Raw genomic sequence first — 16,259 nt, forward strand, 5'->3', positions numbered from 1 at the left:
TAGTTGGAAATATTATGATTTGAATATCTTTTAAAATTAATTGGAATCTATTTATGGAACGTAAATAGCTCAAATAACATTTTAATGTGGTATATTCACTTAATTGAATTCACTTATTCCTTTGGGCTCCATGGGAAGCTCATGTTTTGAGACAATTTTTTTTGCCCAATTCTAAGCTCCGTTTACTCAGTGGCGCATGATCTACTCCTAAAATTTAGTTTTGCTGGATGAGATTTCAATTAGGTGTTGGATTAACTCTGACCCAACCCGCTATCCGATCCGATTCGGATACGGATTCGGATATGGATAGAATTTTAAAAAAAAATTCGGATACGGATTCAAATGCGGGTCGGATATATTTTTCGGATTCGGATACAGATACGAATATCCGTTTACTCGTATAAATTTTAAATAATTTATAGTTTTTAGTTTACTTATTTAAATAGTAAATATTAATATTGTTACTAATAATATATTATATATTATTTATAGAGATTAATTTCTCTAATTTTATAAATTTGACATACAAAAAAATTATTTGTTGTAAAACTCTTAATAATTTTGTATTAATTATAATTATTTTAAATTCAATTAATATCCGTTTAAGATCTAATCCTCTATCCGAAAATTATCCGTATTAAGATATGGTTTTAAATTTTGCTATACGTCTAATATTCGTATTCGAATCCGTATTCAGACTAAAAATATGAATCCGAATATGGATTAAGCACTGTCCGATCCGTAAGTAATTAAACTGCTTTAACTCCCGAGCAAATACGTATGTTTATTTGAGCAGAATCCATCAATTTCTATTCGCTCTAGCATTTATATCGATATACTTCTGTTGACACAAAAGAGTGCTTTAGTTTTTTCAACTAATATTTGCACCCTTTTATTGTGGTTGTTCGCTTATTATAAATAGGATAAGAGAGTCTATATTAGGGAGACATTTTCGAGTCTACCAAATAATGTTAACACTAGAGTCAGCTTATACTCCACATTATGTAACTTGTAATTTATTTATTAAATTTATTTATTATTATTGGATCGAATAATGTGACTATCTGATTGTTTTCTCTAAGAACTCCTAAAGCCGGCAGGACATAGTTAAGGTTAAACAATAACTAGATCAACCTTTGATAGCCAGACTGGCCTTTCAACCCGCTTGAGTACCGAGTTTGGGCCATTGAAGTATTATAGTTCTCTTCCAATTGGTGTGGGCCTTAGGACTACGTAATGAATTCGGAAGTCTTCAATCTATTTATCTCAATATCTCCGAAATAGATAGATGTAAATCTATGATCTTTGTCCACTAAAATTCGGATGTCAAATTCCCAACCACCAATCAAGTTCTGAAACTGGTCGGGCCCCACAAACCAAAATATCTCTGGTCAACAGTTAACATGCACTGACACCCCAGTCGGCCAGTCCCCCCCTCAACTTCCCCTCGACGCAAGAGGATCTTTAGATAATTGTAATCCGTTTGGACTTCTATTTAAAAGGAAGAAAACTGTTACTTACTCCAATGTGTCCTTTCTCCTTCCTCCTCCTTCCTAGATTCCTCCAACATAGATTTGATAGTTGCTCCTTTTTCTACGACCTCATTCCACTTCCAACCACGAAGCATCCAAGAAGAAGTAGAGAGAGAGAGAGAGAGAGAGAGAGATCCGAAGGAGGAGACAACAAAACAACCATGGCGGGCAGAGACCCAAAAGACGATGATTTGGAGGCGCCGCTCATCTCCTCCGACTCTTTCCTCATCGACGACCGCCAGTTCCGCCTCCGCCGATCCGCATCGAACAACACTTCCCAAGTTGCCATCGTCGGCTCCGATGTCTCCCCGATCGAAAGCCTTGACTACGAGTACTCATCTCGCCTTTTTCTGTCTCTTTCCTCTTCTTGGTCTTATTCTAATCTCGCAATATCCTGCCTTGGGAGGTCGCAGATTGATCGAGAACGACTTTTTCAAGCAGGACTGGCGCAGCCGCGGCAAGGCCCAAATTTGCCAGTACGTCGTCCTCAAGTGGACTCTTTGCTTCCTCATTGGCGCCCTCGCTGGCGCAGTTGGGTTCCTCACCAACCTCGCCGTCGAGAACATTGCCGGGATGAAGTTCGTCATTACGTCGAACATGATGTTGGTGAAGAGGTAGACGATGAAAAAAAAATCTTTTTTCTTTTCCCGATCTGAATTTGTTTGATATCTCGATTTTGATTACTTCTTCTGTTTGGGATGGTGGGTTAGATATGGGTGGGCGTTTGGTGTGTTTGCGGTCTCGAATTTTGTACTTACGATGTTTGCCTCGGCCATCACGGCGTACATTGCGCCGGCTGCAGCCGGATCAGGGATACCGGAGGTGAAGGCCTATTTGAATGGAGTCGATGCTCCTGAAGTTTTCTCGTGGCGGACTCTGCTGGTCAAGGTGAGGTCGCAGATCTGGCAATTGGGTATTAGTTTAGACTGTTCTATGATTAGGATCTACACTAGCAATTAGTAAAAGAGCAGTCTTTGGTTTGACTGATATCCTCAATTGATTTACTCAGTTGTTTTGCATGCTTTTCTGATTGGTTTTGCTATTACAGTCATTTATGATTTACCATCAATTACCTTCTTAAAGTTAGAGAGAATGTGGTGTGGAGTTAGATGTTCTAATAAGAGGTGCATCATGCATTTCATTTTCCTGATCTTGAAGAGGAAAGTGTTTGCATCTGATGATTGTTGGAATTAACAGGTGGCGGGTAGCATTGCTGCCGTTTCCTCATCCCTCCATGTGGGGAAGGCAGGGCCACTAGTGCATACGGGTGCGTGCATCGCATCCATATTGGGGCAGGGTGGGTCACATAAGTATGGGATGACTTGTAGATGGCTGAGGTACTTCAAGAATGATAGAGACCGAAGGGATCTAGTCACCTGTGGAGCTGCTGCTGGGGTTGCTGCTGCTTTCCGTTCACCTGTTGGTGGGGTCTTGTTTGCACTTGAAGCAGTATCCTCATGGTATGAGACTATTTCTTCTGGCACACATTTTTTTCTGCATATTTATATCTTTCTGGGAAGTTGTTGTTTCCATTATTAAAAGTACGTTTGTAGAGGTGATAGTAGGGTTCATACTTTTGTATAATGAATTCCAATGATATACACTTTGCCTCTAACTAATTCAGTTTTCTTTAATTTCTGTCAAAAGATAAGGTTTTCCCTTGAGGAAATCAGTAAGATGGATTTCCAGCATACGATGTCCTTGTAGTTTGCTAATAGAGGGTGTAATCTTAGTTACCAAAGAGGATAAATGTGCTGATTCTTTGAAATATTCGAAGAATTACTTCAGAATTTCTACATTTACTGCAAATGTATTTTCCTAATTACATCAGGAAATTATGGAAATCAAAGAAAAGGAAAAGAACACTTTGTGTAGCACTGTAGCATAATTTTCTTTACGTGTCTACAACTTATCTTACTAAATCTAACTTGGCTTTGCAGGTGGAGAAGTGCCCTTCTTTGGAGAGCATTCTTTACAACAGCTGTGGTTGCTGTCGTGCTTAGGGCTCTTATAGATGTTTGTAACAGTGGCAGGTGTGGTTTGTTTGGGAAGGGTGGCCTTATAATGTTTGATGTGACTTCAGATAAAATCTCCTATCATTTGGTGGACTTACCTCCAGTTATCATCCTAGGAATAATTGGCGGAGTACTTGGGAGTTTCTATAATTTTCTGGTTGACAAATTTCTTCGCGTCTACAATCTTTTGAATGAGTATGTATCTTTCTACTTCCTCCATATAACATTGTTTAGCATGTAAAAGTGTTAAGTATTAATTCTGCTTGGAAGTTCGGTGTTGTTGCATGACAGTTTTGAGAGGTCTTTACAAGAAGTTGCATCTTTAGATTTTCAATGATATCCATAAAATATGCCTTTTTATGATAAAGAGACAAACTTCTACTTGACTAATAATCTCTCTCTCTCTCTCTCTCTCTACTATCAGGAAAGGCATCCTGTGCAAATTGCTTCTTGCTGCAACTGTCTCCATCTGCACGTCTTGTTGCCTCTTTGGTTTACCATGGCTTGCTTCTTGTAGGCCTTGTCCAGCTGGTTTATCTGAAGCTTGCCCTTCCATAGGCAGGTCTGGCAACTTCAAGAAGTTCCAATGCCCTCCCGACCATTACAATGATTTAGCTAGCTTATTTTTCAATACCAATGATGATACTATAAGAAACCTTTACAGTGCCGGCACTGACAATGTGTTCCAGATATCCTCAATCCTTCTCTTCTTTGTAACTTCTTACTTCCTTGGTATCATTAGTTATGGCATCGCCGCACCTTCTGGCTTGTTTGTGCCAGTTATCTTAACAGGTGCTACTTACGGACGGCTTGTTGGCGTGCTGATGGGATCACACTCAACTCTGGACCATGGTCTCTTTGCAGTCCTTGGATCTGCTTCTCTTCTAGGTGGATCAATGAGAATGACGGTTTCAGTCTGTGTAATTATCCTAGAGTTGACTAACAATCTTCTTTTGCTTCCCCTGGTTATGTTGGTTTTGCTCATATCAAAAACCGTGGCAGACACAATAAATGCCAATATTTATGATATGATTGTCAGATTGAAGGGATTTCCTTATCTTGAAGCCCATGCTGAGCCATATATGAGGCAACTCACTGTCAGTGATGTTGTTACTGGTCCTTTGCAAATATTTAATGGTGTGGAGAAGGTTGGCAATATTATTCATATTTTAAAGACAACAGGTCATCATGGTTTCCCTGTGGTGGATGAATCTCTTTCAGATTCGCCTGTACTGTATGGCCTGATTCTTCGTGCACACCTCCTTGTTTTGTTGAAGAAGAAAATTTTTCTTCATAATTGCACACCCTCAAGGGTTGGTGTTCTAGGACAGCTCTCAGCTGATGATTTTGCTAAGCGTGGATCAGGAAAGCGTGATAGTGTTGAGGATATAATGCTCACAGTAGAAGAGAAAGAAATGTTCATTGACTTGCATCCATTCACTAACACTTCACCTTATACAGTTGTTGAGACAATGTCATTGGCAAAGGCTCTCATACTCTTCCGCGAAGTTGGTTTGAGGCACCTCTTAGTTGTTCCGAAGTCTTCATTGGTAAGTGATCTTGTAGTATTTCTATGTTCATTCTCTATTTTAAGCGCAAAATTGATACATTCTAAAGTGAGGGCACTTAATAGTGCTATTATGAACTCTTAAGAGTTTTTAGTGAATTATCTGATTGTATGTTATGACACCTTTTTATAGAGTAGATCTTTATTCCTTCAACTGATATATTTTCTGAACTACAAATTCCTACAGGGGGTTCCTGTCGTTGGCATATTAACGAGGCACGATTTCATGCCAGAGCATATATTGGGACTGCATCCTTCCCTCTTGAAGAAAAGATGGAAGAGACTGCGGTTTGGGAAGTTTAATTTGATCAATTATTTTTGTTGTCTGCATTAAGGACAAAGAAATAGCAGTTGAAAATTTAGCAATTTAAAAAAACTAAAGAGGAGTTCTTTCTTCTTCAATTAACTTTTTATCATTTTTTGCTTTATTGAATTGTTGACGTGAAAGAAGTTGGTTCAGCCAAAACTAAATGAATGATGTGGGTCCATCAAATGGGTGATCGGAGACATCCAAAAATAAGTTTCAACCCTTTAGGTTAGATTCTTTGTGCACTTCTAGAAATCTTTCGCACATAGTTTCTGTCTGAGATTAAAGGCTCCAACAGAGTCGTAATGTGATAATTTATGCCCGGGTAGTTCTGTGAAAAATTTCAGTCCATTCAGATTTAGAAATATTTTTTTAAAAAATTTGTTTATATGCCTATAAATAGGTTTTCTTTTCTCCTAGAGTCATGAATTTGTACCAAAATATTGATAGCAAAAATAAACTCGCTTTTGTTTATGCATTCTTTATTTTCTTGGTTCACTGGTCCATCATTCTTCTCAGCTGTAAATCAGATCCCGAAGAAGAGTTTGCATCATTTTGTTTTACTAATGTCTATCAAGAAAATTAATTTTTAATATAATATATAATCAGAACAATATTACACCTAAAGTAGAGCATAGAATAGTATATCAAATTCTTGAAAAAAAGAGAGGAAAACAAATAAAACAGAATCAGGAAGCCACAAAAAAAAAATGATTTACATGGTTTTTCATTAGTTCCAGCTCAAATCTGAAAACAAAATTTTGGATCAGTATGTTGATAAATTGCTCGATTCAATTGATTTCTTGATAAATCAAGACTGCCGAAGAGGTACGCTAATGGACACAGAAACAAATGATATACATTGTAGTGCATGGATCACTCTCATGACTATTTATTCAATTCTTCCTCACATATGTCCCAATACATCTAGCTTAGAGGAACAAAAACAAGCTTGAAAAGGTCACGAATCTGTACAATCTTAAATGGTTATGTTCTTGAAATATGTAAGGTACCTTGAAAATAAATCATCTGGACTTAAAATTGTAACTTGTAAGCTTTTCACAAGTTAGTGATGAATTTCTCTTGTGAGCATATTGAGCGTCGCCTCATGCTCGTCTGTGGTTCCTCACATAGTCTTTCCTTACTTCCCAAAGCCGTTCTACGACTTCTTTCATGGCAGGTCTGTCAGAACGAGTAGGTGCAGCGCATTGAAAAGCCAAACTGAAGATCTTGTTCAGTACATCCTCATGTACCACCTCCTGCAACATAGGATCCAATATGTCTCTCACCTTGCCTTCATTATATTTGGCAAAAGCCTGCAACAAATCAAAGCAAAGAGAAGGTTTCAAACTTTCAATAAGAAGTAAAAGAATGACCTGCTGTAGAAGTATAATTTTCAATTTTTGATGTCGATCAACTTGACGATTTTAACACAAAAATATGGTAATAATGATTTTTACCCATCGGACGGTGATCTTTTCATCGGGATGCCTCTTCAATTCTACTGGACGACGTGCGGACAGAATTTCTATGAGAAGAATACCAAATGAGAACACATCACTCTTGATAGTGAGATGATATGTCCTCAGGTACTCTGGGTCAACGTATCCAGCTGTTCCTTTAACGTTAGTCTCTATATGAGTCTGGTCTGCTTCCATTGGACCAGTTCTAGCGAATCCAAAGTCGGCCACCTTGGCTATGAAGCTCTCCGTCAGAAGAATGTTTGATGACTTCACATCACGGTGGATTATAGGCTTCTCTGATAGTATAGAGAAGATGATAAATGAGCAGAATCAAATGTTGAGATGAATCAGTAGCAAATGTTGCAATATGGAAATAATTAGAACATGCTATTTTGTCTTGAAGACTTGAAGTAACCTTATAACTGGAATAGCTTGACATACACAAATTCTACAAGAGCATTCAGCCCCTTCCCGCAAATACACTTTCACCAAAAAGAATGTCTTTATAATTAGAGAAATCAAGTTGGGTTCCCTTGGACCTTTAAACTTAGCACCATTAAGGATGTCCTTTTATTAGGAGGTTCATACGGTTGAAGATATTTCTCGGGAAAACAAGGAAATTGTCAAAAAAACCCTTATAATATTATTCATGCCATCCTTAAAGAGCAAACGTTGGGCTGAATGGGTCATACAATACCAAGATTAACTATTGTATCTCCAAATGCATTAGCTAATGAAGTGCTTTATTGCAGAATCTAAAATGATTGTGTATTATACCTCCTCAACAATGTCAAAAGTGCAATGTATTTATGAGACCAGAATGACCCATAAGTCTTAGAGACCTACCAGCAACGGTGTTTCTCGGGGATCTCTAAAACTCTTTCCTCGTTACAAAAATGTTGCACCTTGGACTCTATGATAGGTCAAACTTTAAAGTGGACTTCAAGAGGATACTGAAATTATTATCAGTAATATCTTCTGATGATTAATAGAAAGCATCTGATATTCTTTTGTGGACTCTACAAGTCTGGATATTTTGTTCCATGACTTAGGGAGGAGGGTAAAGAACACAATAGAAAGGAAGCATGCAAAGACAGGCAATCATTTCCAATATTTTCCATAGCTCGCGACAGGGAATCCCACTCAAATTCTCAAACATGAAAGATATTTGCTGCCCTCATTCTTATATAATACTAAACAAAGGAGCATGCTCAAGCAAAAACCATAGTGAAAAAGTAGGTGATCTGAGGTAATAGCTATTTTGTGGTGTATGTATAATTGTATATAGTGGAGTAAGTCATGTAAATGTGGAGGGAGAGAGGAGATGCTTGCCTGATGAGATTCCCCTAAGTTCAAGAGAAATCTTATTTTCAAACCCTAAGTTTGCAGCTACAAGTACGTGGAACAAATGCCCTTATACAAGGAACATCTAGAGATGAAAACTATATTCAATTAATCGTAGATTATCTTTGAATCTACCATACATGCATACTTAAGATATTGCAGACTCACCAGCATAAAGGTGGAGATAAGTCAATCCATGCGCAACATCAATGGCTATCCCTAGCCGTTGACTGAAGTCCAGTATCCTCCCACGCTGACCTGGCAAATGAATTGACTGATTTAATAGTTCTCAATTAGATAGGTAAGGAAATAAATGAATTGCTTCTTAAATATCTTACCATCTAAATGATCCCTAAGATTGCCATGTGGAACATACTCAGTAATAATAATGCTCTCATTTTGTGTATTAACATAACCAAGTAGTTGAACTAAATTCCTGTGCTCAATTTTGGTGAGCAGTGCAACTTCATTACTAAATTCAGCTCGTAGAGTGGCTAAATGTTCCTGTGCACAAGAAAAGATAAATGTAAACAGAGCCTGACTACATGCTCTCAGGAGGCATAGGCATACTTCCTTCCATGAGAAGGGGAAATTATCAACATATGATTATTTATCAAGAAATGAACAATCAACATACATGAGTAACATGACGAATGAAAATCTAGTGTAAAATTGCCATACAGTAGCTGATGTAACCCAAAGATCATAAAGTGAACTAGCTTTTAGCAAAGAACAACTGACAGCACAAGTTTTGTATAGAGAATGGTTCAGATGGCAGGGAAATGCTATGATGATGGAAATTGCCATGCAATCAGATTCTTTTAATCGGAATGACCTTTCTATTTGCTGATACTCGTTGACACCTCTTAATTCCCATCTTTAATTTCCAAATGGAAGTTTTTGTTGTATTAAATTCTCATCATACCAACACATTTGTATGCTCACTTTTTGACCCATGAGCTCTTCAAATCTCCTGTACATGTTAATACATAAGTTTCCATTCTTCTGTCACTAATAGTTTGCTGTGCTACCATCTTGGATATGAAATAGCTACAGAGTTGTCATCTACTTCGTAAGACTGTATATTTCTTGTAAACATTTATAAGATAATTAACTCAAACAGTTAAAAAGAAGAAAAGAAAAGGGACAGATAGTCGAAAGAAGATTTGAGATCAACTCATATAATTATTATTATTATTGGTCCATCCAATAATAACCAATATATCATGTATCATCTAAGAGAAAACCATCGTGCAGTTGGTCCTATCACTTAGTTCATGCAGACTCTTTGAACTACCTACTATGTTGCTCTTACATATATTTTTTGATATTTTCATGGCACCATCACTTGCTCTCTTTGCATGCCACCGACTTCTATCTTAGCTTTGCAAACTATGTTGGTGATAAGTTAGATCAAAAGTCTACTACTGGCTTCTATATTTTTCTAGGAGACCCCCTTATTTTCTGGCACAACAAAAGACAGAATGTGGTGTCTCTCTTTAATACTGAGTCAAAGTATCGTGCTATGTGTACGGTGAGTCGGTGACCAAGGATATTGTTTGGCTCCGTCGCCTCCTTAGTGATATGGGTGTTTCATTGCCCCTGCTAACTACATTTTATGTCGACAATGATTGTGCTAAGCAGCTCGTTGAAAATTCAGTTTTTTATAAGAGGACGAAGCATATTGAAGTCAATATGCACTACACTCGCCAGGAGTACCGAATTGACATTATTTCTCTCCATCACTTCAGCACTAAGGAGTAGAATGTCGACTTCTTCATTAATCTCTTCCTCTTCCGTGTTTTGAGTATCTAGTTAGCAAACTCAATTTATGATCCACCTTGAATTTGAGTATCAGAGTTATTTGATAATATTTTATTTACTTATTTAGATATATGGTGACTTTGTATAAATAGGGCTAATGCCCCCTTTATCATTTTATGAAATACATTAACCAAAATCCTCTCTTCTCCTCCCTCTCTTCTCTCCAAACTCATTCTAGGTTTAGATCTTCTATTGTTACAGACTATAATATTATGTTTTTCTATGCTGAGCTTCTTAGTAGCCCATCGGAGTATAATTTTTTTATAAATAATGTGAAAGGACAAACATAAATCAGGTGAATCTCTGACAAAGCTGGATGAAATATAATATTACCTTCTTTGTTCTCTTAATAGCAACAATTGGACCACCATGTGGCAGCTCAGCCTTGTAGACAGTTCGAAAAACACCTTCACCTATAACTAATCCAGGTGAAAAATTATGAGTCATTTTAATAATCTGATTGATACTGAGTTGCAATGGCCCAATTGTACTAGGTTGTGGAGACAATGTAAATCTAGAAGGACTCGCAGGTACTCGAAGTGGAGTTCCAGGCATCCTATCAGAAGATGATCTTAGTTCAAAAGAATGCACTGCAACATCAAAAGCGACCTGTTAGAAAATTGAACACAAAAGGATGCCCCTATAAATAGAAGCCAACATAGTAAAGTGCACAAGTCTAGAACTTCCAGGTTGTGCACAAAAATACTTCGCTGCTCAAATCATAAGCATATACCATGATCACTTGAGTTAAGAAAGTGAAGTATGAAGTATAGGAATAACAGAAGTTAGCTGTATCAGAATTTCCAGAAGTACTAGTTGCTATAATTTGGCTTATGGGTCATTCTCACAGATTCCTGTTTTTATTTTCTTTTCCCTTGGCATTGATAAACCATTAGAAAATACTATGATACACAGGAAACATAGGTGCATCTATAGATAAAACAACAAAGGGAAGTACCTAAGAGAAGAACACTCTGATTTCTCATCTTACTATATTAGAGTTGTTGATCATCCTCTCATTTCCTTTCATCTATCAATGACAACAACCACTTCTTATTTGAAGAATTTCATAAAATGTAAGGGTACACATGGAGTCATCTAGGACTCGTGTAGAAATCTATGCAAATGTACCTGGAAGTTATAAACTTTTATGTTTTTATGCAGCTATTGATTTTAGAGAAAATATACAAATTAGAAATAGTGAGAAATATGTGCAAAAGCTGTGTGACTCTTTAGTTGCTTATGCCATCAATGGATTGTTGTGCCCATCGGCATGGTCAGCATGGTTCGATACGTATGCAATGAATTATAGGCACGTTAAGTATTTTGATACTCCCTTATGTTAACCCGTACTGACGCGTGCCAAGGAATTAAAGTATTGAACATATCTTATTTTAAAAAAAACTTAATTTTGGGTCTCTTTCATCCCTTTTGATATCTTTGTATTGTGGTACTTGAACTATATAGATCCATGATAAATTGGTATGATGATATTAGAGCTAATTGCATATATTACACTAATATCTTAAAACTTATTTTAAGGTCCTAGAAAGATTTAAAGATTAACTGCTATGCGGGTACTTGAAAATGATGTTGAACTTCAATATGTCCCTGAGAAAACTAAGAGGATCTAGAACAAAGGAGGTGAAAACAATTTTCCCAGAGCATAAATTGCAGCCTCTGCTTCTTAATCCAATTAAAAATTATCCCTCATACAATGACTAATGAAATAATTTTACCTAATATCAATGTAAGCTCCTCATGATATTCTGTCATCCCTAAAATATTTGAGATACTTTGATATCCTATCAATGAACTGACTACTCTGATTTCTGAAACCCTAAACCATCATATTTCATCAAAAGTTACAGACCACTTACCACTCATGCCAAAGATCATTCCAGCTTCTTTAAGGACTCCTAATCAACTTAAGCAACCTATGAGTTCTGAAAAATGACAAAACTTAGGTATGCTTCAATCCTTTAAACCATTTACATTTATCTCAAGTTCATAGAATAATTAAAACCATGCGCTTAACTCCTTTGCCAGCATTGGTCCAAAAGAAGCCGGCTTAACATCTAATGTTCTAATCAGATTTGGACTATAGAAGTCAAAAAGGAAAAACATGAACTGTATTCCCTCTTCATTTGTCCATCAGCAATACATCACTACATCATCAGACAAAACCAGGCAAAATGCTATGAAATATAGACAACACATGATGATCTGAAAAATAAATGGTGCACTCATATCATAAGGTCGATTAGCGTCATTACTTTCACAAGATGCAGATTTTGAGATCTTCATTGAATAGGATTTGTCTATGTCTAAGTCTAGCATTCATCTTTCTGATTTGTAATAAGCAATTCATTACAATTCATTGACATATCTTATAAGCTGGTTTCTCTTTGATAATAATATGTTTAAGAGAGTTAATAGGAAAATTATACGAAAAAGACAGCACAATTATTTTGTCTAAGATCACATTTAAAGAGTATAAGTAATTTCATCTTGGTATCATAGACAGCCTGCTAGATGTTGAATACTTGCACGCATCAGCCTAAGAGCATCGGTAGAGCATAGTTGGAATCTGGCACATTTCAGTATATTCACCATGTCAGCTGGCACGATAATGGATCTTTGAGACAGTTTCTATCATGCTATGCATCATCTCCTGCACGAGATGCTTCCATCTCCTATATTTGAAGAAAAGAGTACTGATTCTAGAATCAAAATTAGGTACATAGGGGGATGGACCCTCTTTAGTACTAAAACTCTATCATAGTACTGAGAAGACATAGGTAACTGGCTAAGATGGACTCACAAATAGGAATCTTCTTTGTCTATTTTTAAGTACTACAGCTGAGCGATAGATGACAGAAATTCGGTCAGTGGGTAGTGCTGATAAAAGAACAAAGATTACCAAGGGACATCAGATAAATTTTAAAACATAGAAACAGGTAAGATAATTCCAAACCAGGCTTAGTTATAATGTCTTTGGGAAGCAAATAGTGTTATTTCACTTGCTTGCATTTCCATCTCAAAGCAAATAGTGTTATTTCACTTACTTGCATTTCCATCTCTGGCTAGAACAGGATCCTCACTAATGTCCTTCCTTCTCGAACGAAAACAAGGACAAATTAGGCTGAAACACAGAAGAAACATTCCTGGTATAGCAAGCACAATGTGATCTGACTCCATACTAGGATTGTTCTCTTGCTTATTTTCCTTTGTCTGATTCCTTTTACTTGGCTCATTGGAGATGGCAGAACTATCTGATAGCCGAAGCAAAAGTTTTCTTCCTGACCTATTAAGCAAGTCCACTGCAGCAGAACCAAATAAATTGAGCACTGATCATAGACCTCCTTCAAGAAAGATAGAGAAAAAAAGAGGCAAACTAGAAGCAGGAAGAGTAATTTTTTAAACAAAAAAATGAAGACATTCACATTCAATTAAATCAATTCAGAAAACATGTAATCAATCTGAAGAAGAGGCAAATCAGAGAAATGATTAGACAATGCGAGTGTTAATGTTTCTAGTATGTATTACATAGTAAGCAATTCTAATTTACTCATATGATTTTGTACAGCGCCAAGAAAATTATGGTCATCCTACTGACGAAGGTGATCTGTTATCTTTGGATTAATCTAATGTGTCATTAAATGATCAAAGCAACCATGGATTTCTCAACAACAGATAGAACAGAACATGTCATTTCATGATCACATCGGTAACACCAAACACTTCCTAATTATTGTGGACTGCCCATACCGAGATTTACTGATTTATCATCCAAAGAACCATGCAGAGAATATTTTGGTGGATCACTCCCTTTGGTTTATACTAGGAATATTAGATTTTAAGTTTATGACTGTCATTTGACTGGCTTTCTGAAGTGCCAGCCAGTACTATGTATAATTCTGGATCATTCTGCTAGTGTTGTCACAATCTACATTTCTAACAGTAGACCTTGGACATAATCTGGATCTTCCAAAATAAGCTGGCACAATTAACTTCTACTGCTTGTGCTTCAATGTCGTATTGTATCACCTAGTGGAACCACATCAGGTCTCCCTCTCTTGTTACTTTCAGATAGGTTCCCTTAGTATGTGGTAATGTGCAATTACTGCCATTTTGTAATTCTGGATATGATGCAACTTTTATATAGATAACTAATTTGAAGCTTGAACTGTCACTATTTAGTCAGTAGCTCAAAATAACTTTGTGCAAATGGCTAGTTAGTCTTCTTTTAGTTGTTCCCTTACAGAGACATATTACACAGGAGATAGCCTGCACAGAGTTAAGAACACACTCCTAGCTTCTCACTTTGCTAGACAAGAACAAAGATGGCAAGGAGGCATGCGGCTACTCCTGACAGTGTATTTATGATATTACGAAACTATATATGTTGCAAAATACAGTACATCATGTGCTTATCTATTTACATTCCATAAAGAGAAAAGTGAATTGAGGATGTCACCATATCTGACCATAAGACTTGGCAATTGCATGCAACTGGTCATAGGCCAACTAATAAAGAAAACCTCTTTGACAATGAAGGTAAGGCAGAATATATCTTGACTCCTTAGACCTTGTTTTCACGGCAGTTATTGGCCTACTTGTCGCCCAGCCAGTAAAACCAACAGATAGTATCTTTCTCTGGCCCTTCTTGGCAACTATTTAAGACCCTACTCAGTGCCTCTCAGCTATAAATTATCTAGAAGGGAAGAGCTTACCTAAGCAGAGATGGTATCTCTAGAATTTTAGTTCTTTTCAAATGGAGATATGCCCATTGACAAGAGTTACAGTTTTTTTTTTTTCATATGTAAAATCAGCATGCTAGTATAGGAATTCAAATCTTTGATTAAAATTGCTAAGTGCCATCACTTCGTTGTAACTGAGCTAAGTGCCACAAGTGAGCATGATAAGTGTTGATAACTAAAAAGGTATAGATGAGTACGTAGTAAATCAATCAAATCATAACAACATGAAAGAATTTACAGGGATACAAGATTCAATCAACAAACTGACTTTAAAGCTGCTGTGAGAAAATACTAAAATCGTGTAGCAGTCAGACTTACCTGGAAAGTTAGTAGCTTTTAGATGCTTTTCCAGATCGCAGTACTTCTCAATCCTTTGCCATTCCTCGCCGTGATGACTACAAGAAAAACACTCCTTCTTGACGTACAACCGCAACAATTCACACATCAAACCGACATCTTCTACCCTCTTCTGGTCACCAAACAAATCATACCCATCTGAGGACTTCAAAAACCCAATCCGATCAAAGGGGCAATTCTCCGAACAGATTAAGGACGACCCATCAACCGAATTCCCATGACCAAGTGACAGAACCAACAAACCCAGCAGATACGAGGCCATCATAGACGAATTAGCAACCGACAACATCTAAAATACTCCATGAGAGCCCAAAATTGAAGAGAGAAATCATATAGGGGAACAAAGATGTGATATTCACACCAAAAATGGAATTAGAGTGCCCAAAAGGAGATCATGGATGGTTGACTGCAGGGATAATGATGGGATTTCGTGGATCTCTATCCTATGTTGGAATAGTGGCGGCGGGTGAACGTCGTTGACCATTGGGCGTGGGCTAATTGGAGGAGACTGTGAAAGACCGCGTTGCGGTCAGCGAGCGGCAGAACCACTAGTTTTCGACACGTCGAGTAATCGTGAGCAAGTCTCCAAATTTCTACATTCGCGGGGTTCTAAATTATAATCCCGAATGTTAGCGAGCGGCAGAACCATCTTTATGAGCAGGTGTTATCACAAAGCAAATTTGAATTCCTTGACAATCGCCATAATGATCCAATCGCTGTTATCAGAAATACCATTTACCGCCTGGACAATCACCTTCCTTTTCGTTTTTACAAAACAGTCTCCCACTATTACCCAGCTACTCAGCTAGCTTGAATAATCTAAAAATTCTTTTTAGGAAATCTTAGTAAACCAACAACATTCTTTAGAGGAAGGACCCTTTGAGAAGCTCCTCGAATTAATATTGAAAGATCTAACAGTCCATCTGGATTGTAACATGCCAAGTTGGGTGTTAATTAAGATAAAAGAAGAGCACCATTCCACACTCATCACTAGGCTTATATTTCAATCAGATTTCATCCAAAGGAGTTCAATTCCCTCGCTTTTATCTTAATCTTAGTATGGGTGTTTGTTAAAATATTTTGCCCG

The 16,259-nt window shown here is 37.2% G+C and overlaps 2 protein-coding genes across 4 annotated transcripts; one reads left to right on the top strand and one right to left on the bottom strand.

Annotated features, from left to right (window-relative positions):
- Nucleotides 1-1,459: 1,459 nt before the first annotated feature.
- LOC140789488 (putative chloride channel-like protein CLC-g) lies at nucleotides 1,460-5,516 on the top strand. 3 transcript variants are annotated; one of them, XM_073139212.1, is made up of 7 exons: nucleotides 1,460-1,863; nucleotides 1,939-2,146; nucleotides 2,243-2,420; nucleotides 2,730-2,992; nucleotides 3,473-3,742; nucleotides 3,972-5,097; nucleotides 5,302-5,516. In XM_073139212.1, the coding sequence occupies exons 1-7, from the start codon at nucleotides 1,719-1,721 to the stop codon at nucleotides 5,446-5,448; spliced, it is 2,337 nt and encodes a 778-aa protein (XP_072995313.1). In that variant the 5' UTR covers nucleotides 1,460-1,718; the 3' UTR covers nucleotides 5,449-5,516. The 3 variants fall into 3 exon arrangements, with proteins under 3 accessions (XP_072995313.1, XP_072995305.1, XP_072995320.1); XM_073139204.1 differs by having other exon boundaries at nucleotides 1,461-1,863; nucleotides 1,946-2,146; XM_073139219.1 differs by having other exon boundaries at nucleotides 1,463-1,863; nucleotides 1,974-2,146.
- Nucleotides 5,517-6,279: 763 nt separating this feature from the next.
- Nucleotides 6,280-15,781, bottom strand: LOC140789510 (calmodulin-binding receptor-like cytoplasmic kinase 3). Its single transcript, XM_073139229.1, has 7 exons — nucleotides 15,134-15,781; nucleotides 13,121-13,375; nucleotides 10,386-10,642; nucleotides 8,567-8,732; nucleotides 8,397-8,486; nucleotides 6,882-7,180; nucleotides 6,280-6,737 (listed from the first exon to the last, which is right to left on the bottom strand). Exons 1-7 carry the CDS (start codon nucleotides 15,459-15,461, stop codon nucleotides 6,528-6,530), a joined length of 1,605 nt encoding a protein of 534 aa, XP_072995330.1. The 5' UTR covers nucleotides 15,462-15,781; the 3' UTR covers nucleotides 6,280-6,527.
- Nucleotides 15,782-16,259: the final 478 nt, after the last annotated feature.

Source organism: Typha latifolia, chromosome 1 (genome assembly GCF_019914945.1).
Source record: "Typha latifolia isolate L0001 chromosome 1, TyphaL0001v2, whole genome shotgun sequence".
In the NCBI taxonomy this organism is placed as follows: Eukaryota; Viridiplantae; Streptophyta; class Magnoliopsida; order Poales; family Typhaceae; genus Typha; species Typha latifolia.